This window comes from Tinamus guttatus, unplaced genomic scaffold (genome assembly GCF_059628265.1).
Source record: "Tinamus guttatus ecotype Peru unplaced genomic scaffold, ASM5962826v1 Tinamus_guttatus_pri_ptg000125l, whole genome shotgun sequence".
NCBI classification, from domain to species: Eukaryota; Metazoa; Chordata; class Aves; order Tinamiformes; family Tinamidae; genus Tinamus; species Tinamus guttatus.
The window spans coordinates 8132848-8158691 of record NW_028288659.1 but is presented as its reverse complement, the minus strand read 5'-3'; the positions used below and the strand labels follow the sequence as shown (position 1 = coordinate 8158691).

The 25844-nt window shown below is 44.6% G+C and overlaps 1 protein-coding gene across 1 annotated transcript in view; it reads left to right on the top strand.

Moving 5' to 3' along the window:
* NUAK1 (NUAK family kinase 1) overlaps nt 1–25844 on the top strand; it is a 46280-nt gene that overhangs the window by 3280 nt on the left and 17156 nt on the right. Inside the window, exon 2 of the mRNA XM_010221131.2 lies at nt 20582–20702. Coding sequence (XP_010219433.2) covers nt 20582–20702 — 121 coding nt within the window. The remainder of the gene's footprint in view (nt 1–20581; nt 20703–25844) is intronic.

The window sequence follows — 25844 nt, the reverse complement described above, 5'->3', positions numbered from 1 at the left end:
TTAAATTAATGCACCTGTTAGTAAGTGTAAGCATGAAGAGATGATATTGCGAGCCTGTGAAGTCGCACTCGTGTCGACATTTCTGTGGGTGTTTTCTCCGTTTGTCATCTTGCCCCTGTTAAAACAAAGAACTGATCTGTTGCTCATGTTGTGCATTCGGCATTCGTTAGCCCAGAAATCCAGCTACACTCAGGTCAGTGTGAGACCCTCTGGATGTTGAAGAAGGGCTGGATATTGGCCGTCTCTTGCACTCGCATGCAAGGTCCACTAGGAAGGGAGACGCTGCTCGATGCTGCTGTGAGTGAGGGGTCCCGCTGGAGCAAACACACCTTGCAGTGCAACTCGAAATTACACGCAGGCATCTCCAGTCTTTTTATCTGCCTTTTTTATTCTGAAATTGGGCTCGCTTATGTCGCCTGACGCTCACGGGAACCCCTGGCCAAGCAGCCAGCCCTGCCTGCGCTTCTGTGCAGGGACCGCCTGTGCACAGCACCGATGTTCCTCCCTGGGAAAGCAGGGAGCTTCCCTCAGGACGTGTCCTCAGGCTGCACGCGGGAGGTGATGTGGAATAGCTGCGGGGGCCTCTGCACCCCCTCCTCTTCTCTCTGCGTCGGAGCCGGGACATCATTTCTTCCTCCTCACCAGCAGGTGGAGGAAGTACTGTTCTTCTCCAGCCATTCCTCCAGCAAGTTAATTATTTTGGGAATTGATGACAAGCTGCAGCCCAATATGAAAACCAGGCATGTGGTGCATATTTGTGCAGGCGTGTTATGGTTAGTGGTGCGTGTTATTTATCTTTTTTCGTGTGTGTGTGTGGAAATGCAGGTGGAAGGATATTGCCTGATGAAATTGGTTTCCAAATTAATATTTTTTTTTGTAAAGGCCTTAGATCAACAGAATTCTTTTTGTGTGCAATTCCAGTGAAAGTCTTCACTTGGAAGTAACTCTGCTTTGTGATGATTCGGGAAATGCACATGGAGTTTTTGAAGCTCTGAAGCACAAATGTTACATATTGAAGGAAGCCTTTGCTTTGCAGATTGTATTTCCCCATGTTATGGCAAAACCAAAACACGAATGCCAGCAGTGACAGCTCTGTCAGGTCAGGAAATAAGGCCTTTTTTCCTTTTCTCTTCTTTTCTTGCGCCATGAAACCATTCACTCGTTTGCAGTGTGGTTCTTAAGGATAAAAGTGCTCACCAGGACAAAAGGGCTCACAGGTCACCAGCGACAGCGGAAGCCACTCGGGAGGTTTTTCCCCAGTTTTCCTGCCTGCTTTGCTGGTGCCATTAGGAGGCAGGTGCCCATTCGCCGCTTTCAAGCGCTTGGGCCAGGAGCCTCGAGCCCAGGTAGCACCCAGTACGTTCTCCTACCTGGACACACGCTCTCCTGTGCTTTCTTGGAGCAGCAAAGGAGCTGGAAGCATTCCGGCAGCCTTCAAGCACTGGGCTCTCCCAGTGAATGAAGAAGTTATGTTAAAAGCACATTCGTGTTGCCAAGGCAAGCATTCCGCAAATAGAAAATGCCAGTATCCTGCTCTTCCCTCTTGTGCATGTGAATTACCATGTGATTTTAAGGACCTGATATACTTCCACCTTTTTCTCACAGCTTCTGCTTCTGCACATAGGCCACTGCTTTGGGTTGATTTTTGTCTTGACCATTCATTATGCAGCTTTTGCAGAACAGTGTCCAAATCTGGCAGGGAACTGTTCATTCTTTAGACATTTTCTTTGTTGTTTAATTAAAATATCTTCCCTCCTTGCAGACACTGGTGCAAGTATCTACTCAAGACTGCTGTGCTTGTGCAGTGCTTTGCACAGCAAATCTTGATCCATGAGTGTAACTTGGCAGCTACGATAACACACACGAGTAATAGTGATAATGGCTTATATCACTCCCATTTTATACATGAAAAAAAAAGGAAATCCTGTAGATTAAAGCCCAAATCACCACAAGGGTCCGCCGATTTTGAGTGCCCAACCTAATCCCTGATTTCTGCGACGTGAAGGGTATGTAGCATGCGAGCCCGACACACGCCAGCTGAGCACAGGGGCCAGGCTCTCCCCTTTGCAGCCAGCCCTGTCCTTATCTGTGCCCGAAGCCTTTGTCCTCGTGTGACACTCAGCTTCGCTCCTCATCCCCGAGCCCTTTGTGCCCCTGCTGCTGGGAAGGGCATGTGATTGTCTTTAGCTTGTTCTTTGTTCCATCCCTATTAGCTATGTTTTGAGGCTCTGCATTAAAGGTAAAAGAGAAGAAAAGCCCCACTGAATTCACTCTCATGTGATTTGTAGTGAGTGCTGTAGGCTTACTACAATATCGGTTACCAACAGATTGTAAAAAATTACTTCATTCCCTCTTCACATACACACATGTGTAACTGAAATGTCAAGGGCTGCAAACTGAAATTACTGATTACAGCATGTTATTAGGTGAAAGATACAGTCCAAAATAATTGTTTTCTGTGCTGAAAGTCCTGTTAGAGAAGCAGTGTGGTTCAGAGAAGTCTACTTCAGTGGTATAACAGTCTGAATTAATGACTAGCCAGTAAGGGTCATGGGATATATCAGCTTGTCAAATCTTTTACCAAATTAAAGAACAGTATGTTCTTCCTCAGCCTTGAGTGAGCATCAAGCAATATTGCTAGCTAGAGTCTTACAGACGTGAACGAATTGGAAAGTTTTGAGGGTCTGTTGCTTCTTTTTTATTTCATTAGATTGAGCAATTTTTGGCAGGTCAATTAACTATCCTGTTTCTCAGTATATCTCTGTGCGAAGCAGTACCACTTACTGTAGGAAAGCTAGATTAATTAATGGGCAAATTTTGGCCTGGTATATGTACACTGTGATCCTACTAAATCTGAAATTCACAGCAGAATTTGAGCCAAGGTTTACAATGCAGTCCTCAGCTTAAAACACTGTAAAAATGCCTAAGTCTTTTTTTATAAGTGGTTTCAAAGCAGCATATGTGAGGGAACTCAACAGAATGGAAATTGCTTGTACAATGTCTTTCATTAGATATAGATAAAATATATGGCATTTTTTGGTGGCATGTGTTTTAAAAATTATTATTATTTTTTAAGAACCACAATGCAGATTTGACATGTGGAGGCAATTATTGTATATACTGTAGTTGGGGGTCAGACACATTGAATAAAACCATTTGGAATGTGCAGTTCTTGCTAGCAGTTGTTTATCCTTTACAGAGCCGTAATCGCCGTTAGTCTGTGTTTTGTCTGGTAAATAAATAACCGGAGAGGTTTTCGCTGGATGGAAGACTCGGGAAGAGGCGAGTGGTGGTGGTGGCCATGGCAGAGCCAGGGAGGAGGAAGGCTGGAGGAGGGTTAAAACCAGCCCCACGTGCATCCGTCTGGGTACAGGTGTCCTGTGCAGCTGGAGCATCCCTGTCTCCTCCTTGCCCCTTCCCGAGCTGGGCTTTGCCCCTGGGCACCGCACGCCTCACGGGGAACGTTCCCACCGGTGCCTCTGGTGGGTCGGTGCCCTGGGAAGAGCGGGTGTTCCTGAGGAAACGTGTCTCCGACGAGAAGGGCTGTTACTAAATATGCAAATGATATTTGTCAGTGTTTCCCTCAAATATCTTCCAACAGATGTGAGTACCATGTGTGTCCATTTAATAAACGAAACTCAAAATAATTTCCACTTTGTAGATAGATGGGGAAGGCTGGGGTGGGGGCGTGGGGAGCGAACTACAAAGCAAGGTAAGAACTGCATATGTGTGTTGTTATATTTGATGACCAATTCATTAAAGCCATAAGTGTATCCAGGCTCTCAATAGTGTTCTCCTGCTGTTGCTTCCTGTACTCCCTGGCTACAAAATCAGTCTCTATGGCTCTCATTTGTCTTACCCACATGAAAGACTTTGAGCATCTGCAAGTTATGATTTGAGAAGTATCTGCTTTTAAACAGAGCGTATTTATCACCACGTCTTCACAGACAACACGGTACATTGTATGAATTAGAGGATCCCAGACCTTTGAACACGAGGGGGCTGGGTGAGATATTGCATGAGGCTGTGGTGTCTGGCCATCCCCATCAAACAGCCTGGCCCCACACCAGAAATGCCAGATGTTGCATAGATGCAGAGGCCCTCCTGTAACCTTTGCTGCAGGCTGCAAGGGGACACGGGCGGAGGGTGCCAGACTGTGGCCCTCTATTGCTGGTGCCCTGCTTAATGCTCTCATTTTAGCTCAGAGTTTTTCACATTTTAAACTAATCAGCTGGATCTCCATCATCCTGAACCAATCACCTCAACTCATTCTTTTAAACTAATGCATAGTGTTAATGCTTAACTCTTTGATGGTTTACAAGATGTTAGCCCTTAAAACTGTCACTGGCCCACAACTGGATGCAAGTCCTGGATCTTGCTCAAGTGTGATTTTTTTGTGTTCTTACACATGGAGGAAAATAATAAAATAGTGTAGTGGGTAGTTCCTCTTATATAAATACTCAACAATGAAGCAGCTGTGGGAAGAGGACATGACTGGAATGTTCAAAGTAGTCCTAGGTAAAAGCAAAATCACAAAATAAATGGAGGTTATTTAGTGGTTTATGACTGACTTAATGGCTGCAGAATCTATTCCAGTGCCCTTTACTAATTGAAGACATTAAGAAGACAACTGAGGGTAGTCAAGCTACATGCCTGATTTCAGGGTACTCCTCAGCCCCCCTTCTAGCTCACTACCTTTCCCACCTCAGCTCAGCCCTGTCTATAACAGAAAACTGCCCTCTTTGGAACCTTTCTCACTTCATGTTCCTGCTCAGCCCAGGTCTTTTCCTGAACTCTCTTCAACCCCGTTCGGGCCCCTCGCAACCCTCCTTGCTCCCACTGCCTCATTTCAGAGAGGGCCAAAGGGTGCCCTGGGAGGAAGGGGGAGGCCCTGCGTGCCCTGAGGAGCTGTCCCTAACACTGCAGTAATGCTGCAAAGGCAGCTCCATCCATGTGGCCTTGCCTTCCTCGAGGACGTCTGAGCCTGACATCCTGTGTTAAGCCCAGAGCTGCCCTGGCCCCACTGCTGGCCTATGGGGCAGCTGAAGGAGGAACCATGGAACTTTGCTGCGAAGTCTGGCTGCTTGAGGGACTTGTAATTATTCTAATGTCTCGCTGTGACAGAAAGCTGAGTCAGCGTGTCTGGGTCTAGGTGCTAGTGCCTTGGAACGGGGACAGTAGTTCAGGGGTATTAGGCTTAAAAAAAGAAAAGAAATTCATTGTTCCTGTGAAAGGATGCTGCTGCAAGCTGGGAGACTAAATTTAGCCATTCATGGATAGATCAGAAAGATTTGGGGGCCTGCTGTAGATGGCAATCACAAAGCTTCCATATCATGTTTCCCATGCAGAAAAAAGGGATTTCATCTCTGTTACAATTTCTAATCTCCACAAAACTCAGTGATGAATGATATCTCCCTTCACTTGAGATGTAAGGGTTACTTTAAAAGTGACGACGATTTTTTTTATGGTGCCCACAAAAGGTAGCAACAAGGACTGGATAAAATTTGATCCATCTGGTGCTAAACAAACGCTCCTTTTTGTTTGTCCACAATGTTTTGTTGTCATTGATACTAAAAGATTAAGCTTTTGCCTGTAAGTTTATTGGAGAAGGATTGCTAAGCATTTGTTAGAAAAACAACTCCTATGGCATATGTTTGGCGTTTCCATTTACTTGTTTATTTTTGCCATTGCATTCTGCCTGAATCAAAACAAGTAGTTTCTCAAGTGGAGTTTAATTGTGTCTGTCACAAGGCACGAATGCCTCATAGCCCATCGGGTAGTCCTGGAAGCTGGAGCACCTGAAGACATCCCGTAGAGTTGACACAACGTCTCTCTGAGCAGGGATTCTCTGCTCTGCTGTTCGTTGTTCCTGCTGCAACATTTTGGCACAGGAAAAAGGTGCCAGGTAGGAGAATCCGGAAGAGTGAAACGTCCCTGGTTGTTGACTGTAAACTCTAACTCTGCATGGCATAGAGCGTGAAGTAGCTGCGTACTGGTATAAAACAGAAATGCTGGTAAAATATCTGCTAGAGGGCAGTGCTACTGTTTGAGCACAAGGGTATTTAAGATGCCAGAGTGAGCAGGACATTCGGACCTCTACTTGACAACTGTAATGTGATAGGAAGGATTAGCTGGATTTTTGGGGGAGACTTAGTTAGACTCTGTACATATCTTTTAATTCGTGTGGTTCAGATGCCGAGAATAGATTTGGCATGGGCTTAGCTGACCTACAGAGGGGTACAATTGAGAGACCGCCACATTACCCCCTCAGGAAGATATATTTTTAACCAGGTCTGTACATGAGTCACACGATGTCCTTTATGCTGAGCTGCCTCTTCCTTTTGTACCGTTCAACTTTCCTTCTTTCATATTTATTTATAGGATTTACGTGTCATTCATTGCCCTACAAACTCTTTCATAGCCTTATAATTCTTTTGTTTAGCAAGTAGAATTATTCTCCTCATTTTTTTTCCGAAGAGGAAGTGAGGGAATATCTATATTTAATGTTACATCAGCTAGTTAGATGGAAAACTTGCACCAACACAAAGTGAGCAGGAGCTGAATGATGGCAGCAGTTCTGGCAAGCACAGATAGCCTTTCCTGGTGGCAGTTATTTTCTTTGGGGTGCTGAAATAAGGTGAAATGGAGAAACACTCTTCTGTGGACATAAGCCCTGTCTCCTGTAGGATTCTATTTTTGCAACTGTAGTTTAAGTGCCAAGGGGGTAAGCGGTTTCTGCGAGGACACGCAGAGCATCTGCAGCAGAGCCACAAAGAGGATGATCTACGAGGGCCTCAGCGCTTCGCTGAGTCTAGCCCTGTCTTGCACGTGTGTAGCCATCTCTGTCTTAGCCAGGGAGCTGGTGAAGGGACATCCTGCTTCTGGAGTCCGGGCACGTGCTAGAGGCAATGGTGCCACCTTTCCCAAAGCCTCCAGGCTGCTGGGGTACCTTCACATTTGCTCACTCCTCCAGACCTTGCAGGTCCGCAGGACCCAAGAAGGACAAGGGCCTTCAGCTGGACCACGTAGTGTATTTGTGTCCAGGCCACGGGCTAGCCCTCTTTTCCAACAACAGGTTTATTCTGTGTACAATATGAGGATTTTCTCTCTGTCTCTCTGATCTGTGAAACAAATGTGTTCTCGCAGTTCATCCTGTCTGGCATTTCATTATGAAAATGTGTTCTAATGGGACCGATGAAATGCTTCGTTGTGGATTGCGTATTACTAGAGAGGAATTTGTCAGGGAAAAGAATTTCATTCTGTACTTTAACCTCCTTCCAGCCTTCCTCAGATGAAAAGAAAGCTCTGTAGCCATGTATGTAACTGGTTATCATTACTGGATATCATTATTCACTTGCTCTGAGTGTAAAGCTAAAAAAATCACATCCCTTGTGATGTCCTTGGGTAAAATGCTGCTCACAGTTACATTAACACTGTTGTAAACTGAAGAGTAGAATTTGGCCCTTTGTTTCAAATGAAATATTTGGTTAACTCAGGCAAGGACTAAACAATGCACTTGAAAGCAATTTGTGTTATTGTCTGTAGAGCAAAGCTTGTATTTTATGAACTGGCTGCTCACAGAGACAGCATAAATCATGTAAAGCATTCTCATTTATTCTCATTTACTTTTTCTTTCTTTTTTTTAACTTTTTTTGTGCAGATGGGACTTGTAGAGTAGAGTTGCAGTCAAATGCCTGCTCCAGGATATTTTAGTTGAACTGTGTGAGTCCATTAAACAAATGTAATGGCTTTTTGGAAAGAAGCGCTGCGTGTTTCAAACCAAATGTTTTACATAGAGAACATCTGGGTAGTTCTGGGTCTTTGTATGTAGAGCACATCAGACAGCAGCCTTAGTGGGCTCAGCTGGGAGGTTGCCTGGGCTGTTGCAGGATATGACAATGCAGTTGTTACAGAGAATAATTCCTGTGAAGTAGTGCCACGAGCGGAATGCTTGGCACAGACGGCTGTATCTTGGTGTCACTGTGCACCCAAGTTACCCTTCTTACCTGCCCAGCAAAGCTCTACGTGGTGCTTGAGCCACCCCTGAAACGCGGCACCCCTTCAGCAGCGGGGGAGCCAAGCTGGGTCTGTTCGCAGCAGGGAGCCCGTGCGCTTCTCTTGGTGGCAAAATCAGGAGTGGCAAAATGCAAGGCGAGTGAAACCCCCGTAATTAGGTGGGCATTTGGGTTCACTGGGGCTACCCAAAGAACATCAACCCCTCTACAGTAAGTCGGCTCTTAGTTTGCAACATCAGCGGTAGCGTACCTCCAAGAAATGGAGAAAAGAGTCTTATTTGGGGGCTTGTTCTTGAATTATTTCTGCAATTTAGCTGAGGAATGTGTGAGAGGAAGGTTGTGATTCCCAGCTTCCCCTTTCCGGGTTGTTTAAGTCAAAGCGAAGCCGGAGGGGCCGGGCAGCTCCCGCTCCGGGCCCGTGTGGGCAGCGCCGCCTCAGCGCTGCTCCTCGGCACCACACGGGTTGTGGCCTCTGCCAAGTTGAGTTTCTGGACGCCGCGGAAGGTGGTGGGTCCAAGCGCGCGCGGAGGTCGCGGCGCTGGCGGGGGAGCCGCTGCTCGAGCGCTACCCAACGTCTTGGCTCTTGGCAGCGGGAGCGCAGAAAGGCGAGCGCTCCCCTCCCTCCGCCGGCCGGCCCGGCCAAGGCGCGCGCCAAGAAAGGTGTTTGCGCTTGCTGAGGAAGGGGGCGGCGCTCCTGGAGATCACACGGGCTGGGAGAGCCCTCTGCCAAAGGCTTTTTCCTCTAGGAAAAAAAAAAAAAAAGGCGCTTTGCCGTTCCTCCTCTCCAAAGTTAACTCTCCCAGTAACTCCTTGCCACGGCAGCCTGCGCCCGTGAGCTTCGCTTGTAGCGGGGAAAGCCAGAATTGTGCTTTAAAGGCTGCAAAGTTGCTCGGTAGCCAGCGGCTTCGTTGTAGGGAAGTGTAATTCATTCTTCACCCTGTCACAGCTCTATTCCAAGCCCAGCTGGCCATAGGGAGCCAAGTGTTCCTGCTTCTATATTACTCTCTCCACTGAGCCGTTGGGGTGGCCCTGGTAATTTACTTTCGATAAATAGAAAGGAACAACAGGAGGTTCCTTTACTTTCAGGAGTATAAATATTTCTTAGAAATTGGAGACGGATGGGGAAGAAATATTAGCAAAGTCCTTTCCTCCCTCTGTAGCAGTTGCACCATATTCTGCCATAAATTCGAAGGCAGTCCCTTCCAAAAAGGCAAGGTTAAAAAGGTAGCATCCAGGTTGGACAATGTCCCGTTGAAGTAGTGCTTTTGCAAAAACAAATTTCATATTACAAAGCAATCTGCAAGCCCTGGAGCAAAATAACCTGGGTGAGGCTTAATACACCCAGTTGCCAATCTTTTTGTTTTTGAAAGTATTTTTCCAGATAGGCTGTGGGACTGTGGGTCGCCAGATTCCCACCAGGAAGCACTGTTTATCTTTCGATCCATTTGAGGCCAATTTAGAGAATTATACTGGGTATAGTTGCCTCTCCGTTGCTAGCCCTGTGTGATTGACCCCTCCACCTATGCCATTTCCATACATCTGTGTATGTTCTGCCATACGCTCTCTGTTGCTCACCAGCCTTGCCTGGTGCATGCCTGCTGATGAAGGCAACCCAAAAGCCTGAGCTCTAAACTCGGCTTTAAAATCTTGGTAGACCTAAAAATCTTCCTAAGTTATTTAGGGATTTGAGGTGGTTAAGCAGCATTACCTTTGAATTACTGTTGTCATGCCCCAAAGTATGGAAATTCTCTGAAAAGAAGGAATCTTCACAAGTTTTCTATGTTCTGCTGTAATTCTCACAGTGAGGCAGTACTTTCTTTCTCAGTTGAAGTAAGTGTGCTTTGAAGGATTGCAGAACAAGCAGAGCAAAATTAAAATGGCCATTGCTGCTTGTGACAGAAGAGACATTGCAAAGATGTATGAAGCTCTCAGCAGTTCAGAGGCTTCCCTGAATGCATAAAATGCTCTGCTGAAAGGCAGTAAGTCGAGTTATGTTTGTTTACCCACAGTTTCCTTCACTAGGACTTACTAATGAATGAAAATGTGCTGTCAGGTGGCCTGTTGGAAAAAAAAAAAAAAAACACACAGTTGTAAGAAAGACTTTAAACCGTGTCCACCCCCTCCTTTATTTAATGTGAAATGCAGTCTTGCACTGATATAGCACTTTTCACCTCAACATATGCAAAATCACTTTAGAGACTCTGGCAACTGGTGAGCTTACCATTATTTAGCAATTATTTAGCAGCACATCCCAATAGTTTGCAACAGTTGCTTAGAGGGTGTGAATAACCCCATATTTCCAATTTAAATTATTGGGAGGAATTGCAGGATACTTCTTTTCCAGCTGGAACTAGATCCAGGCTTCTTAAGAAAGTCCTAAAGGGCTTTTTCTAAGAAAGTAGTCAGAATCTGGGGTTTGCATTTCATCCCCAAATCAGTGCCTTGAACAGCGCGTGCTCCCACTTCGGGGGATTACTTCACTGCGGTTCACTGCTTCTTCACAATGAAGGAAACAACATTGAATTAAAGTCCCTCACTGCTGCCCCAGGTTAGCATTTTTCATTACGTCAGCAGCTATGGTAGCTGTGAGATCAAGCCTCAAATTAATGTGAAATCTATCTCCCAGGTTTTGGAGGAGTAATCTGTAATACTCATATAACGCTGGGAACAGTAAACTTGGGGCTTGTGAATTCTTTCACTCCTCTTTAACCTGACTTCCCAGTAATTTCATTAGTGCTGAACAGTTTGCACACAGGCTTGCAGAAGTTAAAAGACTGATACATGATTCACTTCCAGTGACTTTTCCTCTTTTGCACATGTGCTGGATGGAGCTGGGCTGCAGTTGGAAGTCGATCAATACTAATTGCACAATTCTAACCTTATTTAAACTATGATATAAACAGACATGATAGAAACGGATGCTACCATATTATTTTCCGACTCATAAGTCAGCTCTTTTTTTTGTCTTTTGTTCCAATGAAATTGTAACCTGGAAGAAAAGCAGTTAGACTTTGTGAAATCCCAATTCAGTGTAGCATTTGGCTTCAGTAGATGTGGAAGCCAAAAATAAACATCTGCTTGGCAACTTCACCAGAACTTAACTATAACTGCAGTTTTCATCTCTTCAGTGAATGTGGCATTCTGTCCTGGTTAACATCTATTAAAGAAGAGTGATCCACAGTTGAGGTTGTAAAGCATTTTTTTCTTTTAATTATGATTATGAACCTCCACTGCCTTGGGGAAATCCCCTACCCCAGTTTCTTTCCAGATGCAATTTGTCATGTGCCAAGACATGAACTTTCCTTGAAAGCTTGAAGGTAGTTGGATGGGATATTGTGAATTATTAGATTCTGGAAAATAGATGGTGTTCCATCAATCTGTGCATGTCAACCCCAAAACTTGGCCACTTTTTTCTCTCTTCTTTACTCCTTCTGCAGAATTAGATCATAAGATTTCTTTTTTTTTTTTTTTTTAGACTTGGTTATGAACGTTTTAACGTATTAGGTATTGCATCTTTGGCTGTTCAGACAGATCTGGCAACTCTTGAGCTGCAGGTTTCCTTCCACCCCGTGAAGGGGTGCAGGAGGGGGAAAGTGGGTAGGCTCAATCTTTTCACCGGGGAGAGAAACTTTGCTTGTCACAGCGACTCTTCCAGGACAGCTCTCCTGGCTTCTAGTCCTGTCAGCCCGTGACCACGAATGTCTCTAACAACCCTGTCTTGGCAGATCTCTGCTTTGCAGCAGATCCTTTGTAACCTCTGCTGCTACCAGGGCAAATCGGCTTCAGTGTGTCATGCAGGATTGAAGTGGATGCAGTGGGAAAGGGTTGAGAAGAGGGAACTTGAGGGAACCTGATCGGGAGACACTTTGTTATTACAAGAGTGATTATGTGCTAGATCTTTTAAAACTGAACATTTCTACAACTTGGGACTTCATTAATGCCATATTAAAAAAACCCTTCTGTTTTGGAAAGAGAAGGGTCTTCCTTTTTTTTTTTTTTTTTTGTTCTGACACATATGGACGTGTTGGTTTGAGGGGGTACGTTCTTGTCCTTTGGGACTGCAGTTAGCACTACAAAATTCAAGACTTACCAAATGACAGCTAAGTTGCCCTGGGCCAGAGCCACTGACAATCCAGAAAGAAGGGGCTCTGCTTCCTTTCTTCTCTCTGTTTTGAAGAATCACTGCCTCAAAATGAAAAATCAATAGCCACATTGCCGAGCTACATTTTAAATGCTATTGGAAAGATTTTTGTTAAACCAGATGAGGTTTTTTTTTTCACTCCTGAAGGCAATTCAGTCCTGAAATGATTACTACAGAGCTGTCAGATCCATCTGGAAGTAAAGACGAATCAAGGCCAAGCTTCTCAGCATTAAAAGAAGACGTAAATTTGTCAAAGGATGCATGGGGTAAATAAGCCAGCCAGCCTAACAGGTACCAAACAATGAAGGGATATAAATTTTCCAGTCAGGCAGTAGTTGCTCAGGAAATGCGCACAGAGATTTTGTTAACAGGCACTGTATGCGGGCGTGAGGAAAGAAGTGGAGGAAGGGTGTTGTACCTGTCCCTCCTGGCACCCCCTCTGTGTATGTACAGCGTAAATGTGTTAATCTGGTACCTTCCACTGCTCATTAAAAGCTGGTTCCACAGGCAGTTTCTTTGTGAACAGTGGTGGAATTAGAAAGAAGATATAAGCCCCTTGCTTATTATTTATGTTTAATAAATTCCTCTTCACTTGCTGAATCACTGTTTGTGATATGGTAACAGCTACCACATCCAGCACAGTCGGGAAAGGAGGATTAAAGTAGAGATAAAAGTATCCTGGTTCTCCCCAGTGGCGATGGCGCCTTGTGCCTCAGCTTATATAAATGAAATTTTGATTTAGTATTTATCACATAGACTTGAGATATCTAGTGCCTCACTGCAAGAGTGAGTTTCTCTCCTCCTGTATCAGGTCATGATATAGTAGCGGTAAATCAGTGGCAGATTTCAGAACCAAAATCTGTTTCAGGCGATCCACCGGGAAGCGGGAGATGAAGCAGAGAGCTGCTGCTGCTGCTGTGTGCCCCGTGCTTTGCCATATGGAACGAGCAGGCTATGACAGACACCTTTGCATTGTGGCACCTGCAGCCCTCACCCATATGTGCTCATTGGTGCCGCTGCTGGCTTCTGAACAGCAGCGTTTTGTGTTTGGTGACACGCACGTAATGACATGAACAAGCAGGCAGGGGAGAAGAGAAACGTGCGGAAGCCCCGAGCTCGAAACCAGCAGGCAGGTGCAGACGGCACCGTTCGCTGCTTTGAGCGACTTGCCTGGTTATTAGGTGGCTGGCCAAGCTACCAGACAGCAGAGTTGGGCTGTTTAGAAATAATTAATGAGGATTTTGCTGCATGCTTCTCTCCCAAGCAGTATCCCCATGGAGATGGTCTGGCTTTCAGGATCTGAAAAGTAACAGTCTCCAAAACAATAGCATTGTGTCGACCTGCTCTTTTTCCCCTGGAAGAGAGAGCTCGTGGAGACGTGTTAGCCAAACACACAAGGCCAAGCACTGATTTTGCATGGGCTCACAAAGCTCTTTTGTCCAACTTTTTCAGCCAGTGCATGAAGTGTTTTCTATGACTGTGCAGAAGCCGGTTCTTAGCCTTGCACACACTGCATGCTGCTCTTTGTTACTGAATTTGGCCTGGGATTGGATTCTCAAGTTGTGTTTTTTTTTTTTTTTTTTTTTTCTGCACCTCAGAGCACACAGCGAGGAAATACTTGTTGGGGAAAGACGTTTATAGGAGAAGTCTGCAGGATGGGAGCCTTGCAGAACCCTTTGAGCGCTTGACGACCCTGCAGAAATATCCATGGCTCTCACTGGAGACCTGGCAGGGCCAGACGCCTGCTCCACACTTTCTCAGCCCACCCCCTGCCTTTCCTTGCCCAACCTGTGGCAGTGCAGCTGCCTTATCAGAATCCCCTTCCTAATCTGATCGCAGCGACCTCGGGGACCACCCAGTGTCAGGGCTTTGTTTCTCCTCCTCTTGCACTGGTGAGGTGTGTGCCAAGAAGCGGAGGCAGAGGCTCCCCTGAAGGAAATCCTAACGCGGTGCCAACTTCAGCCTCCTTGCTAGGCCCCGTGGAGGTGCAGAGGGAACAATGTGCCCTTTCTTGCCCACCCCCAGACATCCTCTGCCCTTCCCTTCTCCCTCTACCTCCCCACCCTTGTTGGCACTCGCCCCTTGGCACTTCCCACCTAGAAGACTCAAAGAAAGGAAACAGAGCTGTGAAGCTGGCTGGGCTCACCCATTTCCCATTGCTGGGTGGGGAAGGCCTCCATCCACAGCTTTAGGGAAGTGGAGGTTTATATTATATCCAACCCAACCCCAAGCAAGAAAATTGCTCCCAATAATTTGTGTGCGGCTGCCTTTTGATGTGCCTCGCAGTGCCGGCGAGTTGCTTGCCGGGTCCCGGGGGGTCGCATTCCTTGGCGTGACGTCGTTCTCCCCGCGCTCCGGAGCACCGTTGCAGTAACCCATCGGAATTTGCTCCAGAGCACGACTGGTATGCACAAGAGCTGGAACCAGCTTAAGATTCACAGCCCCCGCAGTGGAAAAAAGCAGTTTGTTAATATCTAGCTGTGGCCCTAAAAATAGCCCCGGTTGATAATGGAGGGGGAGATTGTTTTCAGTGAGAGGCAATGTGCCACATGCAGAAACTGTTGCAGCCGGCTCTCCTTCATGTCATTCAGGTGCTCAGTCCTGGTGCAGCTGACTTCTTTAAAAATAAGTAACTTTAAGCAGTGTGGCTATTTTTACCTTTTTCTTCTATTTACATATCTCATGTGGAAGAGGAAGGTTCCTTACCTTAAAAGAAGCACACATGAAAGCAGAGAAGGAAAGCAGAGAAGCAGCTTTAGGCTTGAAAATACGGATTTGTTGCTTATGCCACGAGGCTTCAGCCACATAGGTGCCCTGGTGAAACCGCAATGCTAGCAGTGCCTCTGCTGTCTCCTTCGCTGGATGTTGGAGGTATTTTGCCATACATTCTGGAAAGGAAAATTCCAACCATTTGGCTTTGCCCAGCAGCCTAGAAGCCCTGTAAAGGAGGAGAGACATTTCTCTTACAGATAGAACTGAATGTACAGAGACCTTTGCAACTGTCGTGCTTTTGAAGTATTTATAGCTCAATTCAAGTTATTTGTACCAAAGAAAAGCAAAGAAGCATGAAATGTATTGGAAAATACTTCATAATCTCTCTACACTAGTTCAGAGAGTAAGTATAAATCTTCTTTCCAGCAAATGGAGACAGGTAATTTATTACAGCCTTGGAGGGAGCAGCTTATTTCTCCCTGCTTCCTGTCCAGCCAGCTCTGCAAGCTGACTCATGGAGAGGTAGGAAGCCAAAAAACGTCCTCCCTTTTTCCCTTTCTGCTTCTTGGTGGCAGATCAGTGGCTGAGCGGGAGCTGGGCTCTTGCAGAGCCGTTTGGAAAAGCCCTGGCGACAGCAGGGAGTCCCAGCCCGCCGCTTCCCCCCGGTGCCCCGTGCCGGACAGGACGTTCTCTCCACCTGCGCTTGAGCAGACGCCGGAGCCCGATCTGGCAGCGCAGGTGGAGGTGCTCGTGCTGCCCTAGGCCGCGGGGCTCTCCTCCCTCCACAATCCTGCGCGTGGCGGCGGCCCCACGAGGCCGTCGGGGCCTTCGAGGTGGCACCGCGGGGGTTATTGACATGTGTGACACAGCCCTGCTGTTCTGTTGCTATTGGACTTCAGTTTATTGTTGTCCGAAAGTTGAATTTCCAGATGTCTTACAGGGATGACTGCCCTGCAGAGCCCTCTCACCTCAGAAGTTCCAACTCTGAGGCTCTGTGTTCAGACTAGATGGCTTTGCTTTTGGATTTGATTCTGACCAGTCCAAGTAGTGCAGATGATCTGTCTGTACAAACCTTTGCTTTGCATGTACCTATCTCACAAGGGTTCTCTTCGTGTTAGCTGGGAAACTGCACGTGTGCTTGTGTGCATTCGTGTACACAGTAAACTCTGACAACTGGATCAAGGCCATCGAATCGTTGCGTATTGATCCCCGTAGGGACCGCCATGTGGCCGAGTTCTGAGCTGTGACCTTGGTGCTTATGCACATATTTGACTTCACGGTGTGTGTGAGCTGTCCCGCAAAAGCCAGGGGTCTGCTCGCATATGTGAAGTTAGGCATGTGCTAAAGTGTTTCGCCAGATTGGATCCTTCGTCTGTAGGGACTGTGGGTGAACTTGAACCTGTTTTGCTGGGGTAAGAGGCTTTAGATTTCATTATTAAGAATCTGATATGTCACGCTGTCTGAATGCAAGGCCTCGGAGTTATCTGAAATTCTCATCAGGACAAGAAGCTAGGAAAAATACAAATTCCTATTGCTAAAAATACCATAATTAAATAATATAAATCTTAAAACCAGTAAAGTGCAAGGAGAAAGTGTGATAGAGGTATAAGTACTCTCTTCTTAGAATATTGAAGAGCACTTAGAGCACTTTCTCTGCAGATCTTGAACAGAATATTTTGAGTAGTTTATGTAGCCAATGTAAAAAAAAAGTATATTGCATTTACCCTAGTGCTGATTCATAAGCTGTGACACTTAATAAAGTGTCATGATGAACACAGTGGGGCTGTTGCTTTCAGAGAAAGCAAGGAAAACAAGAAAGCAAGCAAGAACAGGAACTGCAGAATGAACAAACAAGTTCTTTCACAATGTATTTCTCAACTGAGCTTATATCTTCATAGGCTTATGTTATTCAGGTTCTTTATGCACCATATCTGGCACCAGTCCTGTAAATGAGGTTTTGAAAAATGGAGCTAGCGCTGTCTGTGTAAAAAGCATAGGCCTATGCCGGACATATTTTTTCCCAGAATATATTTCTGAGTAAAATACTGTTCACAGAAAAAAATCCATTATTGATCTTTTGTCTACTACTTAGAAGAGAGTCTTGTTTTACAAACTGGTATTATAACAAACAGACAGGGACTCTGTTTTGCTCAATGTGCTGAAAACAATAAAATATGTAATAAATGTCTAAGATAAATCTGTTTATATATAAATATATCAATATCTAAAATTCAGCCTTCACGTGCCATGCTTTTGTGAAATATTCAACACAGCACAAAGCTGGAGTGCCCACTTGTTTGCGTTATTCTCTGCAGTCAGTAGACCCGAGCCCACGTAACCCTGCTGACACTGTCTGGGTAGACAGATGCAGGCGAAAGGCACTGGGCTGGCGGAAATCTTTCTTACAGAAGAGACGGAGCGAACGCCGCTCTAAGCTGCTGCGCGCTCTGCTCTGCTCGCCTAATCCTGTTTTGGGAGGCTGTCTCTGCCAGTACGGATCTGCTGGTAGTGCTCACACACTGCTCACCTTCCCCTTTGGGTAAGGTCGCCTGCCAGGCTGTTTGCTGCTGGTAGTCCTTGGGATGGGGAACCTGTCCCCCTGGGAAGCAGGACAGGGGAGCGGGCAGGTCACCAGGCAGACGTCGCAGGATAAACATGTTAATCGAGCGGTGTTTGAATCTATAAGTGGAAGAATTCTTGTTCTGTCTGAGCCACAGAGGTGCACCTTACCCTTCCCTGAGGCTCTTTTAGAGGGGAAAAACAGCAGCTGAGCAGGGGAAGGTAATTGGAAACTAGCCACTAATAATTCTATGATTTGCTGAGCAGGGCAAAAAGGGTTTGGGAGGGAGAGACAGATGACTGTTTCTGAGATGCCACTGCCCCTGTTTCCTTCAGGAGTTGCATCGGCATTCTGTTTTAGTTTCCTCATCTCCTAAAAGTGAATAGTGCTGTTCCACCACTTGCCTCCTAAGTTTTAAATAACTGTACTTTGAGCTTTGAGCGTGGTAATGTGCTGTGCATGAATAAAACACTATTATGTGCAAGTGTCTAGAGTCTTCCTTTGGTCTAGAAAGCTCATACTGGCGACTTACTTGATCTCTGGGGTTACTCCTTGTTTCTAAATAATAGTCGCCACGATCTGACACAGTTGAGGGAGAGAAGTCCAACCATGTGCTAGGGCCGTGAATATTAAGCTACAACGGTATATTTGAAATCTCTCTTTCTCACTAATGAGAGGAAGCCTTGGACCTTGGATGCCATGAACAAAATCCCAAGGCAGGTAAATCCCACTCCTAGATTTTATGTCTTGGAGTTCAAGATGGGAAGTATCATTTTCAGGAGAGCTTAAGTACCTTTTTCAAAATTCAATTAAACTTCTAGAAATAGCCTTTATAAATTAAGACTCATAGATGGCTTAATCACTTTTGAAACTGTGTCCTTTTGAAAAATATATTCCCAGACAACACATCTGCATTTGAAGATACCTTCAAACATATATTGCAACGTTTATTGCACGACCACTCTTTGAATCGTATTTGCATTTTTTTTTATCTAAAAAAATGTTTTCACACATATAATTGTTCCAGAGATACTATTTGCTGTAATTATGCATAGACTTAAAAAAATCCTCTCTGTGGAGCCTAGCGTCAAGTTAGTGGGAGACTGACATCTCCTTCTGGATGCCGTTATTAGTCCCAGCCATGAATGGTGAAGAACTTGCTCCCCGTTGTATATTTGACAATGAAAGCCTTCTTAAATTCTTCCTCAGAGCCAAGTACAAGGCTGTCTTTTAATAAAAAAATGTGTTTTTACCCATGTCTATATTTACTTCTTGCAGGAATGCACATGCTGCTCCAAGAGCCACCCACATCCTTCTTGTATACAAGGTTTATTTGCATTCGCAGCCTGTCCCAGTGCAAACAAGAGATGGGGGAAAAAATCCAACTTTGTCTGCACTGTTGGCTGCTTTATCCGTCTCTAGAGCTGCTTGGTGGTTATCTTGATCATTCGGTCAATTAAGATCTGTTATTATTACCTTTGCTAGAAATATGTACGCTGGAGATAAGAACAAAGCTATGTTGTTATTTCTGAAATCTGTATACCAAATGTTTGGGTCAAGAGGAAGAAAAGGATTGTTTTGATTTTGAATTACAAATACGTTTGCCCCTTACTCCCTGCTTTTTGGTTCTGTTGTCTACATGGGTCCCAAAGCAGGGTAGTACTTGAGCATGTGCTTAATTTTAAGCATGTGCTGAAATATTTGGGAGTTCAAGGGGATTGGGCATATGCTTAATGCTTTTTCTGAACAATGTTGCTTTTCAGGGTTGAAGCCTTTGTAGGAAACCTGATCCTTTAAACTAGCTTCTGTTTATGTACATTTCAATTTTATAATATTGTAAGTTTTTCCCTTCTTTCTTCAATATCCTTGATGCTACAGCATATAATGAAAACAATACTGGTCATGCCACTTGCAATTACTGAAGTAGGCAGTGAAATTATTTTTGCACAGGAACCAGGGAAATCACATAAATCACAGATTTACAAATGTTTTCCCAGGAGAGGTCCACAGTAGTTGGCTGCACAGAATGACAGAAGTGTTGTTTACCCATAAAAGGGTGGTCATCTCAGCAGGTCAGTGATGTTTTTCAAAGGCTTACTGTTGATTTTAAACTAGCTGGTAATTTATTCCCTGAACTCTGGCTTACACAAATAAAAGAGGGTAAATATTTATTACAATGTAGGCTGTGCTGCCACTCTGAATGCGCGGTGCCCCTCACACTAGATCCTCTCCACTGTTGGGTTGGACATTTCTTGCAGGGCATGATCTGACCCCCGCAATTATTTATGGGGTTCTTCAGATAAGCTCTTTTTTTTTTTTTTTTTTTCCCACAGGCAACACACACACACTCACAAGGGCTGTTATAATTTGATTTTATAGTGCGAGTTCAACTATCGCTTCCTCTGTTCCCACCCTGCCTTTTGGAAAGATACCCGGTCACACGATGTGCTTGTTAAAAGGTTGCTGATTGAGGAAGGATGCAGGAAGGATATGGTTTTGCAGTGATTGCATAAGTGCTCGGCAGGACCTGAAAGCCTAGGGTTTATCTGAGGACGAATTTAGATGTGAATTTCAAAGAATATATATTTTTTCCTGATTGTTAAGTAAGTCGTAACTCCTGAGCCTGCTTTAGAGAGAAGTGCAGCAACCTGTATTAAGCAACCTGTTTTCATTGTATGAACGTGGCCATGATGACTAATTTGTAATCATCACCTGAGATCATCTGCCTCCTTTCCATCAGAGATCTTAGCTTTACTTCAGAGAAATTGTCTCCAAGGCTTTTATTTGATACTGTCAGGTGTAATCATGTCTAATCAAATGCTGTTCCCATCAGTCTTTTGGAATTTTTACCATTTTCCTCAGCTGATTTAGGCTAAAGTAGAATTCCTTTTCAAAAACCCTGCGTTCCCCCTCAGTGAAACCCTAATACCTAAAAAGCTTAAAAGTTCATGTCATCCATTACTATAATGAGAATATACTTATTACTGTACAATAAAGGAGCTGGGGCATTGAGGTTTGTATTTTAAAGCCTTGTTTTGGTCATTCCACATTCTGCCAACATCTAACATCTGTATTTGTTTTTTGAACTCTCCTTAATGGATTATATGCATCTGTTCAGTTCCAAGAGTAATGCTTGATTTCCTGAATTTATAGGTTGCAATAAAATCCATTCGTAAGGACAAAATTAAGGATGAACAAGACATGGTTCACATCAGACGGGAGATTGAGATCATGTCATCCCTCAACCACCCTCATATCATCACCATATATGAAGGTTAGTGAATGTGCTTCTTTTCCCCAACTGCTCTTTTATGTTCCCGCAGACCTAATGTTTGTATTTCTCGAGAACACACACCTAACTCACTCCTAGTGCAACCTATCTCTTAATAAAGCAATTGTTTTGAGCACTACCTTCCTTTTGAGCCATAATGTTTCACAATCGCATAGCTCTTGCCAGCAGGAACTTGTTTATAAGTGACTTAAGAACTGTAGAAGATGGGAAGGTATTGCATGTAGCATCTAATTTTCTTGCTCCTGCTGAAAAGCTCAATTGAATTTCACCCTCACTCAGACACCAACCTGATGTCAGCTTGTATTCCCCAACCCCCAAACCAATTCATGGTTGGGAAGTGGCATGGCAGTGAAGCTGCCATGGGACATGGCAGTGAAGCTGGTAATTCCTGGCTCCACAGCTGCTCTGTAGAGAAGAGCAGCAAGCCAGAAACATTCCTTATTTATTTGCTTGTTTGTTTGTTTATGTATTTATAGAATATTGCCATGTAGTAAAATCTCCTCCTCCCCCTTCCTTCCTTCCTTAAGTCTGTAACACCCCAACAAGAGCTAAATAGTTTGGGCCGGGTACGTGCTAAAACATGCTGGCCAAGAGGTCTGCTCCCCGGGCCCAGCTAGGTTCTCGGTTGAACAGAGGACACCAGGTGTGAATTCCAGAGACCCTGAAGGATGGGACGGCTTCGTCTCAGGGGATCATTTCCTTCCTTAGAGGTGGAAGAGGCAGCCTGCATTTAGTCCCTCATATTTACATCCCCATAAGGTAAATGCACAAGGTGATGATATGTGTATGGCAGCCCCATTCCGAGAGTTGATACGACTGATTAAAACAAGGACTGGCTTGGAATACTGTTACAGAATCACATATTGAGTTATTCAAAAGCATGTTCTTTTACTTGAAAAGAGATGAATATCTGTCTTTTTATTGAATAAACTCAAAACAGGATCTGGGAACAGAAAAGGGGAGGGATGCTGTGTCAGCATGTGGGTTGCAAATGGAACAAAAGTTATTTCAAATGTGCACGGGAACTCAGAAAGAAAAAAGATGAAGCATGCTGCAGAGCTTTGACCAATTGCCCTTCTCATCCTTACTTTAAATAGTTTTTCCTGAGTTAAAAAGATTACAGCATTTTTAAGAAGCAGCCAGTGAAACCCTGTGGGAGCAAAACTTTCCCCTCCAGCCTTGCAGAGGGAGGCGCGTCGCTGCCACAGCCCAACCAGGCAAGTTTTGCAATGAAGGCCTCATGCAGTCTCCAGGAGGGCAAGTGCAGATGGCAAGTGACATTGTTTCCTCCCACGAACTTGAGCGCCTTAGTGCTTTTGTGATCCATTAGCCAGAAGCAGCACTTTGCAGTGGCAGACCTGGAGGCAGCTTTGCTCTCATTTCTGGGAAGCTTTTTGTTCTGTTTTGTTTCTGGTTTGTTTTCTCTTAGAAAGATCTCTGAGGAAAAAGCTATTCTCTTACTGTAACTCTATAGTTATCTAGAAAGCACAGCAGCCTTTCATGGCTCCTTATGTTTAATTCATGGCCTGAAGGGATGAGCAGCAGAAGTCAGATTGTTGGCTTGACAGTAGTTCAATGGAAGAAGAAATTATGTACAACGGAGGCAGAGCTGCTATGTATTTTTCCAAGCAGTCGGAATTGATGTTCTGCCTTTAGCAGCCAGCATTGTCGTATATATATTGTAGTCCGGAAAAGATGTGTGGATGCACAGCCAAACCCAGAGGTGCAGAGATGCTGCCCAGAGATGAGGATGTAAGTTCAGTGGCCCTTAAGCATGTGCTTCGTTTCAAATCTAAGAGTACTTGTAGTGAAGTCCTGGAACTACACCTAGGACTGAAATATTTGTATCCTGTTGCAACTGTATTTTGAATGTGTGGCTGTTCCTCTGGAATGATGCATAAAAATGATAATGCTGCTCTCCTCTGGCACTAAATATTGAAGTTATTCAGTCCTCAGGGGTGGGCTTCATCTCACCAGATTTAAGTCATCCGACATGCAGGCAGCTGACGTACACTACAGGTCTTAGCTTCCCTCTGGAGGCAGAGATCAGCTTCCCCACAAGGTGGTTGCTCCGGCCTGGGACAGACTCTTCAGATAGGTGGGAGGAATGACGTGCTGGACTTGCTTCTCTCTCTGTTGCCTACAGATGGAGTTTAGCTGCCTAACTTAGATCAGATGCTTAACTTTTACACTGCAGTAGCCCCACAGAGATTTTTATCATCTCTCACTATTTTTAACAGGGGTTTTCAGACTGCCATTACACTCCTGACAGCGTAGGTGCTGTGCGTGCCTGGTTGCCGTGAGTCTAGCGTGGACAGTGCTTCATCTCTCTCGATTACCTTTGTAAGCTCTTTGTATTGCATTTACAAACGCGTTTTCCTAAGTGGGATCCTTGTTTAGGTATCCTTTTGACCTGCCTGGTTAAAGGCAATTAACCTCTGAATTTGTCAACTTGACGTAAACAAAAGCTTTTTTTTTTTTTTTTTTTGATACTGCGCAAATCCAAATATATGGATACAAAGCTTCCTAGTTTAATGGTATTTTTTTGTAACCCGACCAAAAGGAAGCTATTTTGCCCATTACTGTGAAGGCAGACATGCCATTCTGAGCCCAAGGGAATTCCATCCCAGCAGGGCTGTAATTGGCAATCTGTCGAGTGTGGCTGCCAGGGAAGTGCTCTTTCAAGTGACTTTAAATTCCTTGAAAGGAATTGGGTAAATGAAGCTGGCTTTCTTAGAGTTCCTCTGATTCCAGGGCATAAATTTGAATTTATAGAATAATGCCTCTGTCCATTTGTCTGTCCATCTGCTTTCCCCACGTCTCCCAACCCTACTTCTTTTTACCTCCAAAAACTCCAGGATTTGGCGTTAAAGCCTTTGAGAGCTAACGTATTTTTCCAGGGGTAGCCTCAGTGCAAAATCTTTCCCATCTGGCAATACTTTACAAAAGCTAAACCAGGGGAAGAGCATAGGGCCTGATCCTGAAAACACTTGAACATGTGTTGGACCAATCATGAGCGTAAAGTTATGCTTGGGACATTTGGGGGTGAGCTTTCGTGTCTTTGTAGTATGAAATACAGTGCCTCCATGAGAGTTTCTGTGCACAGGGAGACCTAGGCTGGCCTTTTGCAGCATAACTATACTGAAAAGTCCATCTATTTGCAAAATACGCTTACAGAATAAACAGATTTTTTTGCTAACAGGTTTGTAGAAGTAGTTTAATGAAGATATTCTCTGATGAATGCATAAATATTAGGATCACAATTCAGTGCCCATGGAAGGTGATGGCATTAATAGGAACAAGTGACTAAAGGAAAGCACGTGCCTAAGTGCTTTGCTGGATCGGGGCCAGGCTGCTCAGCACTCTGCTGGACTTTTTACAACAGCAAAGCTATTTTTGTAGGTTGCACTTTTGGAATTTATAGGAAGAATAAATAAAGAAAAAGAACACAAAGATTCTCCATCATATATCTGTAAGTACAGAGTGGCTTGAGCTAGTTTGCATGTTTGGATTAATCAGGAATGCAGTTCAGCTCTTGTACTTTTGAAATCCAAAGAGAATCAAAGAAAATCTGACCGTATAAAACAGTGGATGTGTAGCATTACCCAGTACTACCTTTACTTGCAAACTACATGTTCTCCCTTACATTCCATAACAGACTTTTGTGCAACAAGACGAAAGTCACCGTTTAGCGTTTCAGACGCATGCAGGCCTGTCTTCCATGTGGAGCTGTCTGAGTTCTGTCAGCCAAGTGACCGCGCCGGGAGCGACCGCGGCCGCGGTGCAAAAACGGTGTCCGAGTTCCCGGGTGGCACCGGGCGAGGGGCCACAGCCTCCCCACGGCGACACAAGCACCGGCGCGTCGCCGGCCTCGGGTGAGGCCGGGCAGCTCGAGGCTGAGCCTCTGCTTCACTCACTCTGCAGGTTTTTGTTGAGGATAACGGCCTGGGTAAGCGCAGCGCTTGGGTTATACACCTCAGGTTAACAATACTGGGGAGGCAGTGCCAGCTTCTGCTATCTCGTAGTTTTCAGACGTAATCAAAACAAAGTCTAGTGCGTAATTGCGTGATCCCTTCTGTGTGCAAAACACCTGAAAAGGTCACTAAAAATCCCTCACAGTGTCACATGAAGGACCGGGCTTTTAGCAAGAATGATGAAAGTTTGAAGCTGGAGTGACTTTTGACTGTTAGCCAAGAGAAAGTATTTCAGCAATGACACTATTTAGTCCCATTTCTAATTGGCTTCCTCTAATTATGTAGGTTTTTGACCTTAGAGTGTGTTAGTTCCATTGTTTTCAATTGATAACAAGAACATAAAGCAGTGCTTCTAGACTCCGCTGATAGCAGTGAAACAAGTACAAACAAACTTAACTCTTCAGTTATCATGCGCTGCCTTTATGAAATTGCTTTCATTCGGGATGACCTGCTAAGCCATGCTTCTTCTGACAGGATGTGAACCCAAAGGTGTGAGGGCATTGGCAAGTTCAAATCAGATGTATAAATGATTCCCAGCAATGATAAAATTTATTTCCAACCCTTCACTTAAACAGGCCTCCCGCTGCAATGTAAATGTTTGTCTGAGGTTCCTCAGCAGTTTGTATTCATAATTAAAAATAAAAGGGGAATTTGCTCTTGTATTCTTTGCTGAAACAAAAGGCAATTAGTATAACATGTAGTATTGTGGCTGAATTAGCAAGTCTCATTTTTGCTTCTTTTTTAAATAGTAGGCCATCGTAATCTGTGTATCCTCAGTCTCGTTCTCCGAGAAGCAAAATCAGCAAGGATAATGGTTCTCGTTTTGATTTAATCCCCTCCCTGGGGATTAATTCTAGCATGCTGTCTGATTTAAAATGATTACTGCAGGATCTTAGCTACATTCCTTTAATTTAAGAGAACTGAATAGGGCCATCATTCAAGAAAGCAATTTAGCACATGTTTAACTTTAAAGCATATACTTTGTAGCTCTCTTTAACGTTGATTATAATTAAGCATATGCATAAATTTGAGCATATGCACCCAAGTGGTTTACTAAATTGGGCCTTGGAGGGAGAAAACCTGCTTGAAATTTTCATGCCTGCTGTATGCTCTTTTTAAAAACTGTCATGAACGAATAATAATGCTAAAT